Below are 25416 nucleotides of genomic sequence, written 5' to 3'. Positions count from 1 at the left end.
GTGAGGCACTTGATCCACACCTACTGGTTCTCTCAAACAGAAGCCACTCATTAGTGAGAAAAGATTTAACTTCATTAAAAATAACAACAACACAACCTGCCCTTACTTGGAATAGGAAAAGCATAGAAATGAAAGGCTACTCTAACTAAAAATATATATATATGTATTTTTGGACAATTATTAACTTGCTTTCAAAAATATCCAAAGTACATTCAACCATCCTACTCCAGGTTATGTTCATTTGAGTTCTTCGAATCCTCTTAGAGGGAACAGATTTACTCACAAGTGAACTAAAAAGCAGAACTGGAACGTTAGATTTGCAGTTCAGCTAAAGCAGACTTCTTTCAGAAGCTGAGTTCAGTTTAACATTGAAAAGTACTTAACATCAGTACTGCAGACTTATATAAAAGTAATTGAGGCTAGAATCTTACTGTTTATGAAATGGGGGAGGGAAAGCTTCTCAGAAAGCAAAATAAATCATTTGATTTTGTCCTCTACAAGTTTTCCTGTTTTTTTTCCTTCCAGATAGATGTGTACTCATAAAGGAACAAATACTGCATCTATATACAGCCAGATGACAGGTGTTCATAATAACTGCTTGTTAGATGGCTTCTGATCTTGAGGTGAAAAGACATTTCAGAAGTGTCAGCTACTAATATAATTTTCACATGTATACATAAAAACAAAACAAAACCCCAAAGCATTCTGTATGTGTTGTAAATCAGATTGAAGGGCTGGAGGAAACAATCAAGTCATGAAGTCTTCTCACATCTAGGAGAGAGGAAGATCACTGTAGGCAGTATGATGTGAAACCACTGCTCTATCTCCCATCATCAGAGCCGAGGCCTGCCTCACTGCCAGGCAACAGGAAGGGCATTAGAACAAACTAGAGAAGAATTAGGATACTTCTTACCCACAAAGAAACAACTTGGAGAAAAGGTGAATACATTTTTAAGCCAGTAAACAAAACCACAAGTGCTATTTAATAGAAAATTGTTTTGTTATGTGGAAAAAAGTTACCCAGTTTATACCCCACACTCTTTTCCCCCACAGTTCAAAGCAGAAAACTTTACCTTCGCTACTTATATCCTGCTTGTTCCACGACTGGGAGGATAAGTGGCCTGCCTTTTTGCGAGGACTTGTGCTCACTTTTCTCCAAGAAGCATTCTCTCCTCTTTTCTTACTACAGTTTTTGTAGCTTGAAACCATGGATAAGGGAAAATTTCCACCCTTAAAATCTGCTATGTAATTATCTAACTCTGAAACAAGAATAGAACACCGTTAGAAAGAACCAAGCGTTGCAAAGAGCGTTTCTTTGACTGCTACATACATCCCTGTTAGCTTTTAACAACATGCCCCCCCTCATTACCAAAATTAAGTTTCATGGACATTTTATAAAAGGAACCAAACATTTGAAAGCTTCACTTTGGCAACGTATAGCTGCTTGCTTTCCACACTGCTCACACTTACCTGTTCTGGGTAGAGGACAGCCATGCAAAACGGCTTTGTTTAGCAAGATACTGAGAGCAGCTTTAACAACAGCCTGTTGACCTTGGCTAGGATTTTTTTTGGTCATTGTTTGCCCTGGTACAGACGGTCTTTTCACAGAGGCTCTGGAGAGTATTGCTTCTTGAACTCTGGGAGCTATCACAACATTCCATAACTTGGACATCCACCTGTAGATGATACACAAACAATCCTTTAACCTCAGAGAAAAAGAAGAAAACTCCAGATTTGATATTTCAGGTAACGTATCAGATTTTGTGCTTTCAGGAAGCTCATGTATTTTGAACGTTATATTCCATATCAGCAAGGTACTGATTTGATTAGGGAAATTTCATTTATTTGCTTTATATTTAAATGCTTGACCAAGTTTTTTTTTCACATTCTTTGGCAAACTATTCACAATCTGATGCTTTTCCTCCTGCAAATACCGATGCAAAATATCCTTTCTGTGCATAAGCTTAAGGCTGCTTAAAGAACATCCCAGAAAGATGTGCAAGCACCAGAAACACCTGTCCCATCAACAACAAAACCTTTCACCTTTGCCACTGCATGGAGAAGTTTCCATGTTCGCAGGTGTTCACTCATAGCCTATTTGCTGCCAGGGTAGCAAAAAGAAGCTATTCAGTCATGATTGCATCCTTTCCAGTACTCTTCCATTTCCAAGCTTGTCCAGCTTACAAGACCTTTCTATTCATACAGCTGCATCTCTCTCACTCTTGTTTTGTTTATTTGATCTATGGCGAAACGCGTTTCCAGGATGCTGTGGATTTTCCAAATTGTCTGGTTTAGAGACTGGGTCTGATTACAAAAAATTGATGAGATGGGATATGGTTCTCGTGACATTTTAGCTTAAGAAAGAAATATTACACCCTTATAGCACGGAAGTGAAGGAAAAAAAAGGGTATTAGGAAATAAATAAATGATAGGTGTCACAGCTTACGGTTCTCAAGGGAAAATGGCTAGGAGCATCAGCAGTAAGGCACATCTCACATCTATAATAATCTTTTAAAAATCAAATTCAACTTTTCTTTTTTTTTTTTAGACTGTATGAATTATTTCCTATATATTTTTTGGTTAGTTATGAAACATAAGACCTATAATTTGTGACATATAGCCGTGCAACAAAGCGCAGAGATAAGACTGATAAAAGTTGTATTACTCAGCAAAATAACTGTCACTGTTAATAAAATAAGTTGTATAATACATATTTAAGATTTTCCTGGAAGCCATCATGTTATAGACACCATTCCATGTGTCTAGAGTTTGCTTTTAGCAGCTGACTTGAGGAAGTAAACACCAGTACATGTAACTGCTGAACTATAAGCAGAAGGTGAGAGGTGAAGTTACGTAAACTTAGTTCAGCTCATTTAATCTAACAGTTGACTGTTGATGGGCTGTAGAGTCTTATTCTGTCTTAAATTATATTCCCACCCGATGTTTAAATTCAGTCCTATGTTTGGTTTTCATTTGTGCACATCTTGATCAACTCCCCAGTGCTTTGATACAACTGATATTTTGGAAAGATCTAGCATCCTCCACCCCTGAAAATAAGCTGTGAAAAGAATCTCTTTCCTGTTGGAATATCATCATTAATTCTCTAGATCAAAAACAAGGGAAATAAAGTTGCCAAAATTTTCCTCAGTTATCCAGCCTATGCTTCAAAACACATGAAATACGTGAACCAGCACACAGCACGAAACAATTTCCCTCTTCCCAGCTGCTGGTTTTACCACTTACCCCGTGCTAACAGCCCGCTCAGAACAAATTCAATTTCTAGATAGCTGTCTACTATGTTAATATATTGAAGTGAATCAGTGAAGCTTTAACAAATGCAAAAAGCAGCAGAATAGCAGTGCAGAGGAGGGGCGAGGGGACAGGAGTGGCTAATAGACTGAACTGACACCTACCACTGAGCTGCTAATTACATTTATTTATTTCTAGTTACATGACTTTACTGTTAGGCGTTGTGCAGCTAAATTAGAAGTGGCTAGTGAGCACTCACTGCAGCTGCACTTCTTAATTATCACAGAATCACAGAGTGGCCTGGGTTGAAAGGGACCTCAAGGATCATGAATCTCCAGCCCCCAAACCACAGGCAGGACCATCACCCTCCACATTTAATACTAGACCAGGCTGCCCAGGGCCCCATCCAAGCTGGCCTTGAACACCTCCAGGGACGGGGCATCCGCAACCTCTCTGGGCAGCCTGTTCCAGCACCTCACCACTCTCATTGCAAAGAACTTCACCTGACATCCAACCTAAATTTTCTCTCCTTGATTTTTAAAACATTTCCCCTTGTCCTGCTATTATCTACCTTTTCAAAGAGTTGAAATTGATAATAATTGATTATTAGCAAACAAAAACTGTGTTAAAATGAAGAGTCAGGTAACATGTCACTGCTGTAAAAGACATTAAAGGGATTAGTTAACTTTCACTAACTTCCACTTAAATACTTCCAAGAATGTTGAGTCAGATGATTTTGGGGAGAAAAATAATTTACTACATTTGTAATAAGTAGGTGGCACTGAACAGTGTTAAACAGGAAACAGGAATCTTACTTCACTGTTGCTTGGCCATGCCCTGGCACCACTGGACAAGAGAAGAAATGTTTTGGCCCCATAAGAGCTTCAGGCGCTCCGAGACGAGATAAGCAAGAGTTCAGCTGGTGCCAAACGGCGAGAATCCAGTCTATGATCTTGCACACAGGATCACATGGAGGAGGTAGTTTGCCTCTGAACTGCAGGAAGAGAAAGAAACGTTGACACAACTTTAGATCTCTGCTGCAAACACTTCCTTTGAACACCACAGGAAAACTTGCCTGGTCCCCCCCAACCTTTTTTTCCCCTCTCCTATCATGAAAGTCAAGTGCAGACAATAACTGCTCAAACTTGCTTATGGAGTATACTGAAATCTTCTTATATTCTTATTTCCCCAGCTATGTCTCCTTATCAACGAGCTGACATGCTTCTATTCTCATGTAGGAAAAAAGAAACAAACTTGAGTGCACTTTATTTTATATGACATTAAAGATAAGAGATATAAGAGGCATCTACCCTATGCAATATATATAATAAAAGTTGGGTATAAAAAAGAATACACCATCCAATCAAACAGGAATGCCTGATCCAGGCACGTACTCAGCAGATTTCTAACTTGGTCTTGTCTTTAGTACTAATAAGGAATTTTCCTTGGTAAAAGAAAAATCTTTTTTTTCCCAGAAAACAATCTTTTAACTCATGTGAGTCCGAATTAGTCCTCATCATGCTAGTCCTAGGATTATATTCTGGAACAGTTTGAATTGGAGGAAGCTTTAAAAGATGCAGTATTAGACGGCACTGAAGCCAGAGCTCCTTGAACAGCTCCCACAGAATCTACAGCTGAAGAGTTTAATGTTAATAGAGAAAAACACTTAAACTGTTCCCATGTATCCAAATGAAACATCATCATCTGAGAACATTAACATTAAGGTACAAACTAGCTATTAGAATACAGAGCATGGACCTTTAAAACAGTCTTAAAAATAGTTCTAAAAACAAATTAATCTGCTTTGGTTTTTTTTGTTTTTTGTTTTTTTCCTTAAAATAGTCACCATCAGAATACATGCTTTGGAGAAGAAACCTTAATGAGACTGCTATCCAAATTCTGCTAGTCAGAGGTACAAACTTCTCACATTGTTTGTCTTTATTCTATGAGACTAAGGACTGCTTTTAGCATAAACAAAATAGTCTGAAGATGACATGGCACACGATGCTATCATCATTCTGGTAAGTAAAGCAGTTTGGTAGAGGAATTTTGATCCAAGCCATGTCTGTGACCAAGTCAGAGCACCACTGCTCCTGCAATTATCTGCTTTAGTGTATTACTTGGCCTTGTGCTCAGCTGAGGACAAGTCCTTCTCTCTGATCTCAAATGATCTAGAATCACAGTGCTCCTGTCCTAAGATCAGGCTTCGATCCCACTTTAGACCTTCTCCAGTGTAGGCTGTATTCTCAAGCTTTTCTCCTCAAGTGCATGGAGAATTCTGATACGCACTCATATTGCACCATCCTGGTCTATATCTCATTTCAACACTACCGTGTGTTTGCAAGACAGCAATTTCAACCATCCCACCTCCTTGCCCACACACAATTGCTACTTGCTGTCATTCTTTGCAAAGAGTCTGGAAACCATTCAGACCCTCAGCCAGACAATGACTCACCATTTCTGCCTACCACATCAGTACAGACATAAAGATTTAACACTTGCAGAATAAAAGTAAACATGAGAAAAAAGAACCTGAAAAGAATGTAATCCAAGTAATTTGTTAAGAGTTTAATTGAGACATTCCACCTCACTCTCCATTTATATTCTGTAACCCTGCTTCCGGTAATCAAAGAATATTTAGGACTGTTTTAAAACTTTCTCATTATCACCACTGAAATTTCATCTTTTCAATCTCTCCAAGTCAGTAAGCTTTCATAGATGAGAACTGTGGCACAGGGTGAAAAGGATGACATCTCCAAGGATAACCAAGATACGTACAGCTGTAAGCTCAACTGACACTAGTTCTGCTGTCCCAGATCAGGACTCTTCACTACTGACAGTTTTTTCTATTCCTAGAACAATTTCCCTTTTTAAGTCTGTCCAAAACTCTGCTGCCAAGATTATCTTCCTTTGCAGCTGTTCTGATTAAACTTCCCCTCCCACTCTCTAACACTGCCTGACTGTCTGCAATAGCTGCTATCACACAGGAATGTTTTTTTTTTTTCCAAATAACATTCAAAATTACTGTTCTGCTTTTGGCCACATCTATCTTTTCATTTCCTATCCCCCATTTATTTATTCATTTTAAAACAGGCTTCCATCTTTAATTCTCTTTTGGACTTTGTTGCAACTTCAGCAGGCCTACTGGCTCAAAATGACCTCCCAAATGATGTTTTTCACCTTTCTTTCCTACTGAACTGCTTATTAAAACTCTTTTAGCTGCATAAAGCTTACACAATACACACAGAGCATATAACTATCTTATTTGTGATGTACAAAATAATTCCTTGAGAAAGGGATTTTACATTTGCTGAACAGATTCTTACTCATCATACTCACACAAAAGAAGAAAAAAAGCAATTAAGCATATTTCATACAAGAGATAAGCAACTATAAGCAGTATCATTATTGCAGCCAACCAATGCCATGCAACCAGAGACACACACCTTCCTGTATTAAAGCCAAGCACAACATTTACAGATATTGCATATATTCCTGTAAATAAATGTGTTTTTACTTTGATTTGGCTTTTTCCCTGAAACAATTCAGTTATCTGATCAACTTTTGACATTACCACTGTACATATTTCAGACTTGGTGAAGAACAAAATCAGAGAAGCTGATTCCAGTTCTGCTTACCTTGTTTATAACCTTTCTTCTTAAAAACTTCTGAAGCAAGCCACACATTGGTTCTCCATCCCACCTAAGCTGAACCCAACGGAAGTGCTGCTGGACTAGCAGGTCAGATCCATGAAGATGACACTTGGCGATTGTCCCCAGTAAAAAGCAGTTCTCATGAAAGTAAAAGGCACCAGAAGCTCCATTTGCTAAAAGTGAACCATTACAAATTTTACTGAAGCAAGAAGCAGTGACTTTATTTGAAAGAAAAAAATGACACGACATATAAATTACCCTTAAAATTTAACATGGTGTATTTAACCAGTTGTATTTTTCAACAGAAGAAAAAAAAAATCAGAACAAATTATATTTTTCTTTTCTAAATTCCCCGTTTTTCACATATTATAATACAACTGATCTGCAATAAAAACATTTATTCAACTCAAGTTCTTTAAATACCTCTTTGAATAGTGCAAGAGTTTTCTGAACTACGGTTCTCAAGAGGCGCCAGGAAATCTCCGAGTAATTCAGATAAAGATACTCTCTCCAGGTTTTCTAAAATCACAATGGTTGTCTTGCTTACAGGAGGCTGTTTAACTGGAACCAGACAAGCTGAAATATAAAAAGCTCATGAATGCCTACTTATCAAAAAATTATTTATGTACACAGCTTCTACAGATACTCACACAAAGTAATTGTTTTTCCAATTTTTTCCCTGTTAACAAGTTCAGAGGAAGCTGTACAGTGTTCAAAATTAGATGTATGAAAACAATGGAAAGAATCTCGGACAGTACAGTAATAAAAAAATGAAAGCCATATTAAAAAAAGAACACCAAAATTCATACATAGGAAAGATTTCCACAAATAAACAGCAAAATAGCAAAGATATCTGGAAACATTTATTTCAATTGTTGCTGGTTCATCGTAAACTTTTAACATCTACTCTTCATTCCATGTAGTGATAAATGGATACAGAATATTCTGGAATATTCCACATTCGTAGGAAACTTAATCGTTCTAAAAGATTAACTACTTGTTTGCTACTTTTCTCTCTTCAGAAGATCCATCAGTATCTCTAAGAATCATCTAAATAATCAGAGACAGTTTGAGGCACAATTATAAACAGTAGCACCTGAATCTAATAAGCATTATAATGATACATTATTTCAGATTTCAATTTTGCTCCTGACTTCAACGGCGTACGTTGTAATCATAGAATCATAGAATCACAATGTTGGAAACGACCTACAAGATCATCTAATCCAACCATCTCCTCATCACCATTGCCACCACTAGCACTAAAAAAAATCTAAACAAGGAACATGTTGAGTAATAGCTCAAAATCAGAATGGGTAGCAGTTGTAACAATTTGTGAAATGAAAAAAAAAAATGTGCAAAAGTCAGAGGAGACCATAATCTTCATCATAATACACAAAGCACAGCACACAGAAAGTCTGAAAAAAAAATGGGTCCATCAGATTATGCATTCTCAGCTTGTTTTGTTTAGGCAAAAACAAACTCTGACAGAGGACAAAAATGCACTCCAAATACATGCTAGACATCCATTTGTTGTAAATATGACTAAGGGGAAAGTTACTAAAAACAAGCAAGCACAAAAGAAATCAAGAGAGCAAACAGATACAAACTGGACTTTAAAACTCAGGCTGCCATTCAGATTGGGAAAAAAAAAACATAGGAGAAAGCTGCAAAGGGGTAAATGCAGATACAAAGCTGAGATTAGCTTTCAAACAGGCAAACCGTATTTGAGGCAAAGATATTTTGAGCAGTGTTAAAGAGAAAAAAAAGCATCATCATATCAGCCTTCAGGTTCTTATAATAATGATCTCTGCGTAATATATTATACTATATATTTCATTTTATTCTCTGTCATTTTATTTACAGTATGTATTGCTAGATACTATTATTATATACTATATTATTACTGTATGGTTGATACTAAGCCAAAATATCTATTCTCACTGACGCTTTCATTTCTCTAATCTGAACTCTTTTCTTACCCTTACCAGTGGTTAATCACTAATTAACACAGGTGAAACCTAAGGATCACTCTAAGGGTACTTTATTGTGGAGCACACAACTAAAGAGAATTTAGTCCACATGCATTTATTCACATCCATTAATAGAAAGTTATTCATTTGAACAGAATTACAACTTTGTCCTGTACCAATTGACATAATACAAGCAAACTAACATTTGCCTGTCCAGGTGAGAAAAATTTGGTGTAGGACAACACATAAGCATCTACTAAACAAGCACACATCAAAAAGAAGTGATCTGGCTTTTTAAGAATTCCTTCTCTACTTCTTGCATTCCCAGAAAGGTAGCAATTATAACTCTCCTAACACATATGTTTTGAAACATTGGCTACAATTAGGCAATAGCAGATTTTTTTCTGATTCAGTACATTTGAACCTTAGCTCTACTTCAAAGTTTAGACTCTTACCATTATTGGCCAAGTACCTAGAGTATGTCTTCTGTTAAAACATGCCACTCACTAAGCAAAATGTTTTAATGTATTTCTTTTCTTTGTATGAACAAAACATTTCCTACCAATTACTGAGATCAGACTGATGAAATAAGCTTACCACTACTGATGAACAATTCTGCAAGCTGCTCCTTGGAGAAACCAGCATCCACTTCCACTTTAATGATATCACAGGTAGATCCTGCAGCCACTTGTTTTTGCTGTGTTGAAAATGTATGGATTTGGTGAAATGGTGAATACTCCAATTGACAAACTAACTAACCTTGTGTGTTTGTGTTAATACCTTCATGCAGGCTGCTATCTGATACGCTATATAGTCTTGCAAACTCCCTTCTGGACCATGGAAGATGACATTATGGTATTGTTCAACCTATAGATAAACAATACATTATTCTTGGAAGTTCACAGACTCAGAATTCTTTGAGTCAGATTTAAAATAGACAATGTTTGTATGACATATTTGAAATATTTTTCACAGCTGTTCTTCTAAACAACAAAATTCTATCCAAGTACACAGCTGAATTTATGCAGATTTTAGACTTGATAATTAACGTTAACATGCATGACCCAATTATCCCTGCATTTTCAGATTCTAAATAACTTCTGAGAGCTATGAAATCTACCCATCTATCAACATCAGATGTATATATATATGTATTATACGTATGTATATATACACACGTATATATTTGTATTACACCTAGGTCACTCTGAAAGCAAGGTCTTTTCTTCATAAGTGCTTCCATGTTAGAAGTTGCTTTGTCAGACTGCCCCTCTGCTGCCATCTACCACACAGCAACAGAATTTAATGAAATATTGGTGGAAAGGTTCAACCTCTACTGTCATACTGCCAGCATCCACCTCTGATGCTGTGGGCCAACATTATAAAATAGGAGGCATTCCCTTCATAGCAGCTCTCGAGTAGATATAAATATATAGATAAAGCTGTTCATAAAATCCAGGTCTCAATTGCTTACTTACTGCTTATTTACTTTTTCCTAGAAAGCTGTAATTATGTAACTTTGTAAGGAAATAAGACATAGAAGAGCTTTTAATATACTTTCTCGAGCAGCTCAGTTTATCAGATGGCAGCTATTTAAAGAATGAAGTGAATATCCTCATGTAACTACAATTATTGGGAGAAGGTTTAAGGGGAATTTTATCTTAACATAACAACTTTTGTCCTACTTCATTTTTCTAGAAATCTTTGCATTCTTTCCTAGAGTAGAAGATCACATTGTTTTTTAGTCGCTCTGTTAACATTTTCACGTCTGAACAATGTGGAGTGAAGCTGCACTGGTACTCACCAAGCGGAGGTAGTTCTGAAGAGTCTGAAGATGGATCATAGATGCATAAGTCACACTATTTAGGCAGCCTTCTTGAGGTCCTTTAAAAGAAAGAGGTAAGCAAATACTTTAATAAATCTCTCATGCTAAGAAGTATGTGTAAGGGCTACACATGCTTTTTATACAGTATCAACAATAACTCACTAAAATTATAGGCTACATAAATTAAAATTGTGAAGAAATTAAAAGCATTTACCTATCAACATAGACTCATAGTTATTCATGACATAAGTAAAACAGATACTACCATACATGCAGAAAAGGTAGTAGGGCTTTTATGTGCCACTGCATTTTCTAAACGTTGTAAGTCCTTTCAAACCTAGTTAAAGAATTAAAAAAATATGATATTTCTGATTTCTAAATGATACTGAAGAAGAAATCCAGTGGTGATTCTGAAATTAAATACTTCATTGAGTGTTTTAACAGTCAAAACTGAAAATTATGAATTGAAACTTACCAAACAAAAACACTGTGATATGTTCAGCTCTGTTCTTCTTCAAAAAGTCCCATGGTGGTTGGGAAAAAATCTGACCTGTTGACCATGAAATGTTTCCTGTTAAAAAGAAAAAACGAGAGATTCCCTTAATATGTAAAACATCCCATGCTCAAGCATATGGCATCGCCTGCAGAGACTGTGTACACTGACCAATTTGACAAACAAATCAGTCTCATGTGCACAATAATACTACTGTTTGATAGAGGACTGATGATACTGATGTTGATATCCAACTAATAGATGAGTGAATAGCTAGACTGTCTTTACATCTTTACAGGTGATACGCTACCATTCCCTTTCAATGTAACTCGACCAGTCTAGTATGAACAGGGTTTTTTCTGGGGGAGGAGCACTTAAGATGATGCGTACAAAGTTTCAGTGGCCTATGCAGCTGTTACTACTACCACATTCTGGACAATTTTCTTACTATTTTGATCCTTTAAAAATATTTTTATATTTTACTTTGTTAAGTGAAACTACATTAAACAGGGAATGTTCTGTTACACCTATTCTGATGATTTACAGTCTAGATTTATTGTGCAGTTTGGTTGCACTGAACAGACAATAGTATGGGCTTTTGTTTAACTAATTTTGTTTCACAAGTAATAAAGATACTTCTTTTGGATTTCTAAATTGAGTAAAAAGTTAATTGACTTTGGACACCATGTTCCCCCTGATGACACTAAATACACAGTTAGAAACATAGAATCATAGAATCATAGAATCACAAGGTTGGAAATGACCTATAAGATCATCCAGTCCAACCGTCTCCTCATCACCATTGCCACCACAAACACTAAACCATACCACGCAGCACGTCATCCAGACACCTCTTGAACACTGCCAGGGATGGCGACTCCACCACCTCCCTGGGCAGCCATTCCAGTGCCTGACCACTCTCTGAGAGAATTTCTTCCTTATGTCCAACCTAAACCTCCTCTGATACAACTTGTGGCCATTACCCTGCGTCCTGCTCGTTGCCTGGGAGAAGAGGCCAAATCCCTCTTCATCACAACCTCCCTTCAGGAGGTTGTACAGTGCAATGAGGTCTCCCCTGAGCCTCCTCTTCTCCAGACTGAGTTAAAACTAATGAATACTTTCATGTCAGCATGTTTAAAGTTTCATAGTCAGAACTGGCTTTTCTTAGTCTAACATCTGAAAGATCAAGAAATGTAAGATTTTTTTTTAACTTGCTCTACTCCTTTAGAGCAATACTTGAACAGCAAGCATAAACAATGTTTTATTAACTGAATCTGTAGTCATTAAAGCACTGTTTAAGTTCAGCAATTGTCAAAAGTAGCCTTAAGTATATTTTAAATCATGGGATGAAATAAGATTTCACAATTTCAAGAAAACATTTCAGTTTTGCTTTTATTTAATACACCAGTATTCATACCTAGTTTGACAGATAATATACTGCTTGCACTGAGCCCAATGTTGGATTCTGCAGCACCATTAAATGACAGCTCTTCTAGGCTCCTCCACCCATCAGAAGCAATTGCTTGGAAATGATTTGTCACTGCCTGATTCACTGCTTTTGAAAAATCATCCCATGTTGTTTGTTTGCGGATATTTAAAGCACATATTGTATTTTCTGTATCAAATTCCTCTGTACCACAGTGGGCTGGTTCAATGCCACTGACTGAAATCCTTACAGGCACATTAAGAGCATCTGTTGAAAAAAGAAAAACAAAAATGAGAAAAACTGTACAACTCAATAAAAATTATACTATTATACTTTGAAGATGAATAACATCTAATATTTAAAAGGAAAGCCACAGTGTGACTCCTGCTACAGAAGAGCAAATGTAAGCAGAGCACAGGTCACCACAAAACCAAAGCAGTGATGAAAAACAAATATCAAGGTATTTATTACAAAAAAAATCATTATTATTATGATCACTTAAATCATAGGAGGAAAGACAAAACTTACTTACTCTTGTATTTCCTCTTTATAGACTAACTTCTTATAAATTAAGACAGATGGTAGGTTGCTTCTCAATGTTTCACTTTATTGTGGTTGTGTATGGTTTTATTATCAATGTAAAAAGGAATTTTTTGGCTAAATTGCACGAGTGGAAAGCACAGTTAGCCAAGCCAAATGCCTTTAAATAAAAGCTAAGATAGGAAATCCACTTAGAATTGTGTATTTGGTTTGCTAGTGAATAAACTGAGAAAACATTAAAAGAAAAAAAGTAGAAAATTTACATACACATACTAGAAAAATACAGCAAAGTAATTTCATAGAATCATAGAATGGCCTGAGTTGAAAAGGACCTCAAAGCTCATCTAATTTCAGTCCCCTGCAATGTGCAGGGTTGCCAACCACCAGACCAGGCTTCCCAGAGCCACATCCAGCCTGGCCTCGAACGCCTCCAGGGATGGGGCATTGCAATTTAAATTATTTTAAACCTTACTCTTTGAAGACTAGAATAAAATTCAACAGAAGTCTGTATGGATCAATCAGATGACTAAAAGTGAAAATGAAACTATTTTCAAACTCTACTGTACAAACAATACCTTTTAGAAATTATTCCTTAAAGTGAAAATAAGTGCAGTTAAAAGAAAAACAGCATAGTCCAAGGGTTCTAAGCTGACAGAAGCAATTGGATTTGTGATATGCCCGACCAGACACACAGGATTTTAGGACTGACAAAAATTATACAAGTATCAGCTCAGTAGGCTGCAGATTCAGCTACTGAAAACTGGCTTCAGTCTGACAAAGAAGTAGACCACAAAGGAGAAGTTTCTATTAGAAAGTGAATTGTGTAAAATTGTAGGATATTGCAACAGTGGAAGACAAAAAATCAGAAAGAGCTCACAAAACTGCTCTAATTTCCTGAGAATCAGTGAACTTGACTAATCACAGACCTACACTGCACAACATGAACACAAAAGAAAGTGTATGAAATACAAATCTACCAAGGCAGTACTTCTGACTATAGAGAAACAGAAAAAAAGAATTGGTGAGTGGATGGACTAAGCTGTAAATCAAGAAATACCCAGGCCAGCACACTTCACTGGATTTTAAGAAAACTTAAAAGAGAAGGAAGAGGACAGGTTCCAGGAAAAAAAAATAAAAAAATAAAAAAAAGTCTTCTGAGAGAAGCTATTCATGCTGGTACAGAGAAATTGTTTGATGTTTTCTCTAAGACTTCCTTTGAATATTAAGCAAAAAATCCCCATAACTATAAACAAGTGACAAATAAAATAGTGCTTTCAAAGACTAGGTGACTGTGTTAGCCTAAGGAAATATGACAGCTATCCATCACTCAATGCTTTTTCTACAAGAATTAGAAGAAAAGATGAGAATGAAGGTCAAGGAAAAAAATAGCTTTGGAAAAATTAGTTACTAGCATTAAATTGAGAAATGTTACAAGTATATTGATGTTTGCATGTGTACAGTGTACCAGTGTTTCATGTGGTTTAAAATTAGAAAGACATAAATCATTTAATACTCTCCAATAAAATTTTACCACAAACTTTTGCAAAATTTGGAGAACACTGACCTGCTAAGTTAAAAAAAAAAAATTTTATGGTGACAAAAAATGGATGGCTTCCCTTTTAATATTTCCACCTCTTTGAGCCACAAGTTCTTTAGCAAAAGACATTTTTGCATACTGCTGATAGCAATTACTTACTTAAGTTTTCTAGGAGATGTTTACAATCATCAGTAGCAACATCATGTAATGTTCGATTACATTTATCTTTTTTTTCAGCCTCTAGTCCACCATGGCTACAAAGGATTTCTAGACAGTTCTGCAAAGGTAAGAGCTGTATTATTTTCTTGTCCATTTGCTATATCAAATCGTTCTATCAATATGCAGTTAAGATACCTAATTGAAATTCTTACACATGCATTTCCAAAGACCAGCTACAGAATTTCTACACGTGTCCAAATGAAGTCCCTCACTACGTTGAAAAGCAGATGTACTGTATGGTAGTCTTGAAAGTTTCAAACCAAGATTTTGAAAAAGCAGAACATACACAGCCAGGCACCGTCAGCCTTCAGCCACCAAGTGCTGATCCACTGAAGTGATCAATTCGTAACATCTGGCCACAAGTTTATACATTCACTTAAGGAAACAGAAGTCCTGCAACATGTTGCAACGTGATACAACAGTGGCCATTTCAATATATTTTGTTTTGAAGGTCTGGGCTTTCAAAGGCAATTCTGAAGTGTAATACAGACTAAATAAAAAAACTTTTCAAATGGCAATCCAGTTTGCATTTCAGTAAGGATGCAATTCCTCATGCCTCACATCTTAACTGACAGACAGCAAAAGAAAAAACAATTGTTTTAAAGTCACTTCGCAGACCTCCCTTCTGGCAGCTAAAATTCAAAGACTTAAAAATATATGTAATGTGATTAACAAAAGCAAAGATTCATTACACTCAATTAGAAACAAGGCACTAGCGGATGAATTTGGATTGGTGCAATCATACTGTAAAAAGAAAAAATCAATTACACAAGTCTTTCAGAACTAGAAGAAAAAAGCCCCCAACTATATTTTAAATGTTGTTTGATCTGTGGATAGAAGACTGATTAAGTTCTGATTTCTAATGGTCACCCATTCGACATCACTATGGGTAGCCTGCATGAAAGCACTGCCATCCTCAGACGTGTCTTTCAAGGACAGCTATCCGTATCAAAAAAATGCACCACTGCAAATTATCATAATACTGTGCTGTTAACTTCTGGATTTGATCACAGTACAGAAACCAAATCTTGGAAGTACGTAGAAGCAGCTAGCAAAAGTTCCAGTTCAGACCAGGGAATTGTTTCAAGATTGGCTGCTGTTACCTATTTTACAGCTGCCGTAACAGAAACACTTCTGCCAGTACATACAATACTCCTGACACATTCCATAAACATAATAGTCATTTAAGCTATAGCTCCCCATGAGACAGAATTTTACTGCATAGTGGTTCCAGCATTTGTCAGAATGTTTCAAAAATCAATTAGCCAACTAAATGTGCCATGAAAAATTAATCAGAAAAAAAAGCAGCATATTTTCTCATCAGGTTGGTTAGTTAACCATCTCTCAAATAGATGGAATGAATGGAAGACAGCAGAAAGAGTGAACGGTGACACTGAAAGGAAGGGAAAAAAGAAGTGGGATAGAACAAAATACGAGGTTCGTTTCCTCAGTACAATAAGAAGCTTTCTTGGCTCTGTTGCCTGTGATTCAGTAGCTAAAATGCTCTAACATAGTTCACTTGTAAATTATTTATGCCTATCAATCTTGAAAACCTGTGCAGTACCAGCACTATTACATGCAGTTATCATGTAGAGTTATGAACGACGTGGTACTGGCAGTGGAGGTAAAGGATTAGAGAATGGAGCTAAAGAGTTAACAGTACTAAAAATGGTTATTAAGCAACTTCTATATTCTTAATATCCCAAACATATTTACTGAGTAAAAAATGCATTTAATACAATAAACATATCTTTAAACCTGTGGCTATTACAAGTTTATCACAGCAAATCTGTCAGGAGAAAAAGCACATCTAATGACAGAATTGAATTAGCCTTGCAACCACAGAATACTTTCTGAAGTCTTGGACTGTATTATTCTAAAACTCATTCTTCTGTGTTCAGCATTCATTCTTCATTTTCTCCTTGGATAAAAATTTAACAGTGAGATCTGACTGACAGCTTCTAAACAAATAAATACATCTTGTCTATGGTCAAGTAAAACACTCCATCTCCAGAAATGTTCCTACATGCAATCAGATCTGTCAGGTTTGTCCCCATCTTATCAGATTTTCCCTGCCCCTGTGATTAATATTCCTTTTCCTGCTGGGAAATTGTTCATAGTTTCCAGTTACATTTAAAGACAATTTAACTATGTCCATCTAACATCCATATTAAATACACATCACCCAATCAACAGGCATTTAGGTAGAGATTTACATCACCTTAGCTTTGAAAATCTCAGCTAATCATATTCTCTATTTTTGTTATTTCCCAAGAAGTGTGCACTTGAAAATAATTATTCATCACATTTAAGCTGGATATGTAGCTTCTGCAGTTAATGATGCAAAGGAAGTATTTTTCTGTCTCTATTCAGTCAAGTGTATCAGCAAATTAAATAAGAAATTAGACTTGCCACCCAAGTTTTAGTTTGTCACAGTGAAAAAAGAGGATTTATCTCACATAAACTGTAGCAGGTTACTGTAACTTGTTCACATTGACTAACCTTAAAGCCTTTTGATGCTGCTATGTGGGCAGCAGTCCAACCCTCTTTGTCAGCATGGTTGATGAGATCTGCAGAAATAACAGGTTTTCTTCTAGTGTTACAGCCATCTTCTCTGCTCTCCAAATCAAAGTAGTTTGAATTAGGCTCCGTATCAGCCAAAGAGTTCCCATTGTTTGGCTCTCCATAGTACATAAGGAGCTTGAGACTGTCAACATTACCAGAATCCACTGCTGCATGAATGGGTGACCAGCCATCCTAAAGAAACAAAAGCAAAAAGCACACTTCCACCAAGCACAGAAAAACGTCTTCAGAACTCATATCAACAATGAGTCTGAATGACTCTGAAACTCTGTTTGAAAATTAAACTGAAAGATAAGAGTAACATATTTATCCTTTGGGAAACTGAATTACTTGTATATGTAAATATACATGTATATATGTATAAAAAGAAAGAAGGAAATGTAGCACACTAATTTTACAGTTTTTTCCATGGACAGGATAATAGAGACTTCAAAACTCTTAGAAGTGTCTAAGTGATGCTGGACTGTGTGTGGTGTTAAGAGACTGCGTCCTTATCTTGTGCCAAAGTAACGGGACTAATGATCAATAATCTGTATCACGTTGCATTAACCAATTTATCAGATATTTTCACGTAGCATAACTTTCTCCCGAGTAAAAAATACTTACTTTCCAAAACCAGCATAAATGAATAAAAAAAATCCAGTGTAAAAAGAGCAAAATTTACTGTGAATTAGTGTTTCTGGACAGCCTAAACCACACGTTTATTGACACACTTACTTAAAAATCTTCAGAAAAATTTCAAGAAAGTAGCAGAAGAGAGCAGTACCTAGATGTTAACTTTGAAACAATTATCCTCCCTTTCTCCATTTCCTTATGCCATATTCTTTCATTTACAATATATTAGGCTTTATAATATTGGCTAGCAAATTTTGGTGGGCTTCCTTCAAAGGCAAGAATAATTAACCGTAACATAAAAAATGGAAGAAAATTCTAACTCTGCACCATAAAAATAGTTCATACCACAAAGCAGAAGAGTTCTGTTTTGTACATCTGGTGCTGCAGCAAACTGCAGGCTGAAGCTGACATAACTAAAATGATAAGGAACTTGTGTACTTTAGGAGATTTTATAGAAAATATACAGCTTAAAAAAAATAAAGTATGATGCAAAACCATGATACTAATTTCAAATTACATTATATTTTTAAGATTTAAAGAAAACTTTGAATAAATAACGTTTTTTTTTTCTAGGTGTTTGCAATTATTGTACAATGTAATCTAACTTTACAAACTATTTTGACTTACACTGGTTTTTACTGTTCGATCCGCTCCTCTTTCCAACAAGAGCTTAATACAATCATTATTTCCATATTTGCAGGCCAGGTACAAAGGTGTCTGTCCTCTTTCAGCAGCATGGTTAATATCAGCCTGATACATAATTAATAATTCTGCACACCTACAGCAAACAATAAGGTAGTAAAATTATCCTGTATTTGACATTCAAAATCATTAGATCTTAGAATACCTAAATATCTAATTTGAAGAGGGCAAAATACCAACTGTATAGATGGAGATCAGCCCATGATTTTACTAATCACACACACATACATACGTAGGCATATGGGATACTTTTATATCAGGTACAGTAATGAATTGGACTACTTTAAACCCAGAAATATTAAACTACTGTGCGTATAATTTTAAAATGTCAATTTAAAACATTTCATTTCAAAGGGCCAATAAAAACTTTTTGACAGATGACCAATAAAGCAGCATTTCTTTCCTGACTACTGATTTTTAAAATAGTTTTAAAAAGAAAACAAACAAACAGGCACCCAGAAACTCCAATTTCTCTCGTCAAGCTCCTGGTAGCTGTGTTTTTTGGTAGGACCAGCTTTAGATACCACCAGAAGAGAAGTAAACTAGAAGGGACAGCAAATGGAAACTACCCCAGAAAGATGTCTTAGGTTGTGTTGGTAGCAGCTACTGCAATAGAACAGAAGACTAGGTTGAGGGGTCAAGAGAACTTAATTCTCATTAGGGGCTTGCACTGGATCCAAGATCCTGCATTTCCTCATGTAAGCCCAGTTTTCTTCCCAATAGGGTTAGCCCTCTTTCCCTACCTCTTCTCAGCATCTCTGAAGACTTCAGAAAAAAATTAATTTTAGTCTATTCTCTCTGCAGTTCAAAAAGAGTTTTAATATAAAATAATACCCATACAATCACTTATGATGACTTTTTTTTTTCTGGATAAGAGTGCTCTGGAAGAGGTTATCTAGTAGTTGCTTCCAACTTCCAGTTCTGTTTGCTACAATTTTATGACACACAGTAAAACTGAAAAAAAAAAAAATAATAATAATAAAATCACTGTGTCAACTTTCAGCTCCTCCACTTAAGAGGAAAACCAATCATCTGGACAAACTGTTGTAAACTATTTCCCAGAATTTTCCAATCATGCTGTGATAGAACACCCATCTTTCTGAAACAAGGGCTTCAAAAAATTATGGTAAATACATTTTGAAAAACTTCTTAGAAATATTCTTTGACTCACACACAACTTTCTGTGTAAACTTACTGAAATGAAGAAAAATTAAACCTTAAAAAGAAAAAACAACCAAATCTGTTTTGATTGTTTAAAGTATTTGATTCTATCACTCATACAAACACTTAGGTAAATGTTCTTGTCTCTGTATATGACAAATCACAGTTCTCTATGCTTAAAAAAATTATTTTCTCCTCCTATGGTGAATTCCTGTACTGTAGCTGACAACATGAAGAAAATTAAGAAATTTGAAGGCATGACTTCTGTGCAAACTAGTATCATATTTTGGTTACTAAGACTACACACATTCAGCATCCTTAAGAGCTGCAATTGGAAACAACAAAGAAAAAGGAAAGTATCAAAACCAGAAACGCATATGAATATGTGAATATGAATTTGAGCAGTTGCTTTCAATAAATGGTATTTAAATACTAGTGTGTTCTTAGCTGTAAACACATTTTAATGACAATCTATATAACATAATGTAAAGTGTATATAAATTAGAGTAAGAGCTGATGGGAAAAACGTTAAGACTTACTTGACATGTCCCTGAGCAACTGCTGAACACAAGGGTGTAAAACCATTTTTATCAGCAGCATCAACTTGTGCTTCTGCAGTCAGCAGCAAACTCACGCAATCTATAAATTGAGAAAAAACACAAACTGATGCAATAAAAACAAGTGGTTAGAACTACCAGAAGATAAGACCTGCTTGAGCAGCATTATCTTGGAGCAACAGACATCGGTCTTTTTTAACCATACACCACATTTTAATGAACCAAAGTAGAAGCTCTGGAAGAATTTGCAGAAGGGAGCTGAAAATGCACCACTCTACTGCAAAATGGTTCAGCCCAGATCCCAATAATGGATTATCCCATTAACTGCCACTAATGGCAACTCCATAATGTTAGCTCATTTCCGTACTTCTGAAGCTGGAAATTTGAATTACCCAGCAGTCACACTGACACCTCCAAAATGACAGCTGAATTGGAAACATTCACAAGCTACACGGAACTCAAACAGCAGGCCGACCAGCCTTGTTTTAGGACACTGACACAGAACTGCAATGACTAATAAGGTCAGCTTACAAAAGCAAGCAAACAAACAAACAAAACAACAACAAAAAAACAACAAAAAATCCCAAATCTTTCTGACTCAAATTTTTCCAAAGTTACATGCTAAATATAATAGGTAAAGCTAATTAAGAGAATTAATTACACAGCAATTGGACTGCTGTTCGTCTATATACTGAACTTTAATGTAATGCAATTAAGTTTGAAGAAAACATTAAATCTGCTCTAAAATCTTCAAATTCATTCTACAGAAAAATAAGTCTTCAGCAAAAACTTCTACTTTGAAAATACACTCAGCTTGAACAACAGTTCTCACTCTTGACCCAATTTCTAAGCAAGCTTAATTCTTTCTCATACAGAATTGAGGAAGAACCTGGAGATGAGCTTTGATAGTGAAGTTTATCTCTAGATACCAGAAACATATTTTTAAAATTGCTTAGAAATCTGACTCATCTAAAATGTTTCTGAACATACTCAACTTCTGTTGCAACTCTTTCAAATATTTAACATGGAATTATATATTATAACGTGTTAAACAAACAATTTAAGAAGTAAGATTCTAAAACACTGCAAGTCATTACACTGCAAATTAAGATTCTTAAATATGTGACCTGATTTGAAATGGCTCTTTTTTTTTTTTTTTTTTTTTTTTTTTTTTTTTTTTTTTTTTTTTTTAAGTTTTTTTGTGAGGACAAGTTACTAGAACTTAATATGTTAACTTAGTTGCTCTTCCCACAGGTAAGAAATTAGTAATTAAAGTTTTCCATCACTATGTAACAGAAAAAAATACTCAGTATTACATAATTTTTCCCCTTTTCCATTTCAATCTCAGTCTTACATTAAACAGTCAACTTGAAAAAAAAAAAAAAAAAGATTCCTGCTTGACATCCTAAAATGCCTAAAACTTCTAAAGTTTTTGAAGGTTGTTAAAAAAAAAAGTTGCATTTGGCTAGAATACTCTTTGATTTGTTCACAAAGCATATGTTAGCCATGCAGAAGCAACAAAGATTGCACAGAACAAGACCAGCTTTCCAAAAAAGTACAGTTAACTCACTTATTTATTGGCAGATCATTCAGGTTGTAGCTTATCTATGTGAAAATTCTGTTTCTGGTGAAGATCACTGAAAAGAGCCATTTATTCTCTGGGCCAGGTGCAAGCATGAGGAATTATAGCCACTTTCAGAAGGCATAACACATGAGCCAGCAAGCTCTACACAACCTGTTCTGATGGCACATCAGGTAAAAGTGCAAAAATCTCCAAGAAGCCTAAGTCCTTTGGATGGACTTTTGATTGGGATTTGGAGGAGGGTAATTTGGGTCTACCCAGACTCATTAAATTCAGTTCATTGCTGTCTGCCATAGAAGCAATCAGCAGTGCAGGGGATATATCAGAAGGGAAAGCACAAGACAGACACTGATGTTGTTAAAGGTTTTGGTCAAAGCAAAAGCAGAACATGTAAGTTCCTTAGCACAAACACCTGGAGACTTCATTGCTCTCCATCTAAGCTCAGTAGGTAGTTCTTCCAGAGTGCTGGCAAACACTGCAGATGCACCCAGCGGCTCGGCAGAGCTGACGCCATGTACCTGTATGTCTGCACCTCACTCCTTTCTACTTCCCACATTCCCAGTTTTTCCTATCAACCATCGTACCACAGCCTCCAAACACGCAGGGCAGAAGAGAATTGATTATACCATAAAAGTATACAACTAATACATAGCTGAGTACATAGGATAATTATTATTATTCTCTTCACATTTCTATATTGGGAACTATTGCTATTTATTTCTCCTTTTCTCAGCAACCTCACATATGACAGAGAATGGTTAGAATTGCCAATGCTATTCAGATATGCAGACAGATGAGGCTTTGGGCAACTTCACCTACTTCAAGGTGCCCCTGCTCTTGGCAGGAGCTTGGAACAAGATTGTCTTTATGCTCCTTTCCAACTCAAACAGTTCTGTGATTCTGTGTATTACCCATGTGCACTAATGTGCATTTTATCAAGTGCGTCACAGATTGAAGTGACTTCTGCTTTCTTAGTGGATCAAACCAAAATGGCCTGACAGAACAATCTGTTCAGTTCTCCCAGCTAGGTGGCTAAATCATAAAAACCAAGTTTCCCAGCACTCATTCAAACACAAAGGAAGTATTTATGTATATTTTTAGAGTGAAGTTGTCTCTCTCAAGACCTACAAAACGCAGGACTGTGGGAGCACAGAAACAAAGGAGCTGCTATGAACTTCATGTGCTGGGAAAAAACAAATCTCATCTGCAGCTCTCAAAGGGCAACTGTTTATGAACAGGAAAACTACACATTTTGCAAACAGAACAGATTAAGAAAGAACATTTGAGTGTTCTCTTTTCTTGCATAGCTGTCAATTTTCTCTACAGACTGAACTCAAAGGACACAACAGCTGCTGCCACTGTCTTGGTTACAGAGTGCTCTACCTTTCTTTAGTTAGCCGCAGATCTTAAACACTGTATTTATTCACTGAAAGCACATGGAGACCATTTGCTTTCCACTCTTCCCAGACACTCTGAAACACAGTGTTTGTTTCTGAAGGGGTACTCAGGATGGGAGCCCCTAACAAATCCTGAGCTACTCTTTTCTTCTGGCCAACTACTTCCCAGGAGAAATTAAAAAAAATCTGTTTAGTTGATTTAGAGGAAACAAGGAGTCCCATAAATCACTGAATCCATTTAGTCACTAACTTCAGGTTGAAAGTATTTTCGATAAATCAAATCATGGTGTTCTTACCCTTTAGGTTAAGAGTATGTGTTAGGTCTTTCACAGAAAGACAGGAGGAGGGGAAAAAAATACTGTAAAAACAGCAATTTACCACTGACAATCCTACTTAATGCAGTGAAAAAGTTTGTAAAATTAAATGGTTTAATCCTTCTTAATATTACATCAGCATCCTTTATTTTTCCCAGCTGTTTAGTTAAGAAAGCTATTAAAAAGGACTTTTTAAAATAAGATACTAATCCCTATAATTCTTAAGTCTATATGTATTTACATCTATTTAAAGCCTGCATTTTGAAGAGCCACATCTTATCTGTGCTTTTTGGAACAAACTGCAAGTAACAAACAAAGGATTACATATCAAAACACAAAAATCTTTATCCAAAAATACTATGAATCTAATCGTTCACATCACTCTCGATTTTCACACAATCTATTAAGACATAAATGCTGTTGCTGTGTGATTCATTCAGAATTCATACAATTTTAGTCACCAAAATGTGATGATTTGTAAATGAAAGTACTTCACACATCCTGAAACTATAAATGGAAGTGTAATGCTAAAACCACTGTAATACAATTTTTATCTTAAAATGTAAAAGATACCAACAACTATAGGATGTCTGTACATGTGTTTGTTTTCATCCATCACCCAGGGACCTCTATTATTTGAAATTTTCACAATAAAACAAGCAAACAAATTGCTTTTGCTGTCAGTAAGAGCTGTTTAGTAATTGAAATTGAAATTCAGGGTATTTGCTTGGAAACACCTTAGGAATACAAGATGAGAGAAAAATTAGAGCAAGCACTGTCACCCACAAACACCACCCAAGGACATAAATCTAGAAGAATCCACAGAACATTCATTCAGTGAGGGGAAAAAAAATTCCACACATTGTGATAAAATGGGACCCTTACTACTGAGAACAATAAATTGCACAAGAAGAAAATAAAAGAAAGGGACTTCTCCAATACTTTAAGGGTCATAGTGTACGGGAACTGCTGAGTCATGGCCTTAACCACTGATGGACACCTAGGGAAAGGACTGAGTCAGCCGCAGAGCACAGGTGAAGGCAAGTCACTTTCTAGACCCCATTTAAGGGCTGACTGCCCCTAGGGAAGGATCTCTTGCTGGAGATCCCTTCTCAGTGGAGTCTTTCCTATAAACCTACATCTTTAGACCTCCATCTTTGGACACAGGTAAGAATTCCTTCCCTGTTTGTTTCTTTTCCCATTTTCGCCACAATAATCTTTCCAGCTCTAACACCAACTGTAACACAAGGCAACAGCAAATATGTGTCAAACAGAAAGGTTCAGATGATTCTAGAAACTAAATCATAGCACTTAGTAAAGAAAGAAAAAATACATTATGGACACAAGGAAAATTCTTCCTGTCCTTATGTCTGCTAGCACAATTAACCTTGACTGTGTCACAAAAATGTATACTATTTGTATACTCATGGATTTGAGAACCTCAATTTACACTCTGACTTTAAAAAAGCTTCAGGAAAAAAAAAAAAAAAATCTGCAAATATTGTTTTAAACAATGAGTCAGAAATTTCTAATTATGTCACAAATAGATGCACTGTTAGATAAAGACACAAAGTAGTCATGAATGCAAAG

The 25416-nt window shown here is 36.0% G+C and overlaps 1 protein-coding gene across 1 annotated transcript in view; it reads right to left on the bottom strand.

Annotated features, from left to right (window-relative positions):
* The window catches only part of CTTNBP2 (cortactin binding protein 2), a 77767-nt gene that overhangs the window by 5712 nt on the left and 46639 nt on the right, over positions 1-25416 (bottom strand). The window contains 14 exon segments of the mRNA XM_042816120.1: positions 1074-1259; positions 1471-1676; positions 4065-4243; positions 6888-7075; positions 7326-7478; positions 9473-9572; positions 9656-9742; positions 10680-10759; positions 11176-11271; positions 12611-12886; positions 14856-14973; positions 17418-17672; positions 18741-18891; positions 20516-20615. Of these exon segments, the coding sequence (XP_042672054.1) occupies positions 1074-1259; positions 1471-1676; positions 4065-4243; positions 6888-7075; positions 7326-7478; positions 9473-9572; positions 9656-9742; positions 10680-10759; positions 11176-11271; positions 12611-12886; positions 14856-14973; positions 17418-17672; positions 18741-18891; positions 20516-20615 (2175 nt within the window).

The sequence above is a fragment of the Centrocercus urophasianus genome, unplaced genomic scaffold (genome assembly GCF_019232065.1).
Source record: "Centrocercus urophasianus isolate 14NV4802_14NV808 unplaced genomic scaffold, USGS_Curo_1.0 seq_15, whole genome shotgun sequence".
NCBI classification, from domain to species: Eukaryota; Metazoa; Chordata; class Aves; order Galliformes; family Phasianidae; genus Centrocercus; species Centrocercus urophasianus.
This window is presented reverse-complemented; position numbering and strand designations above follow the sequence as displayed.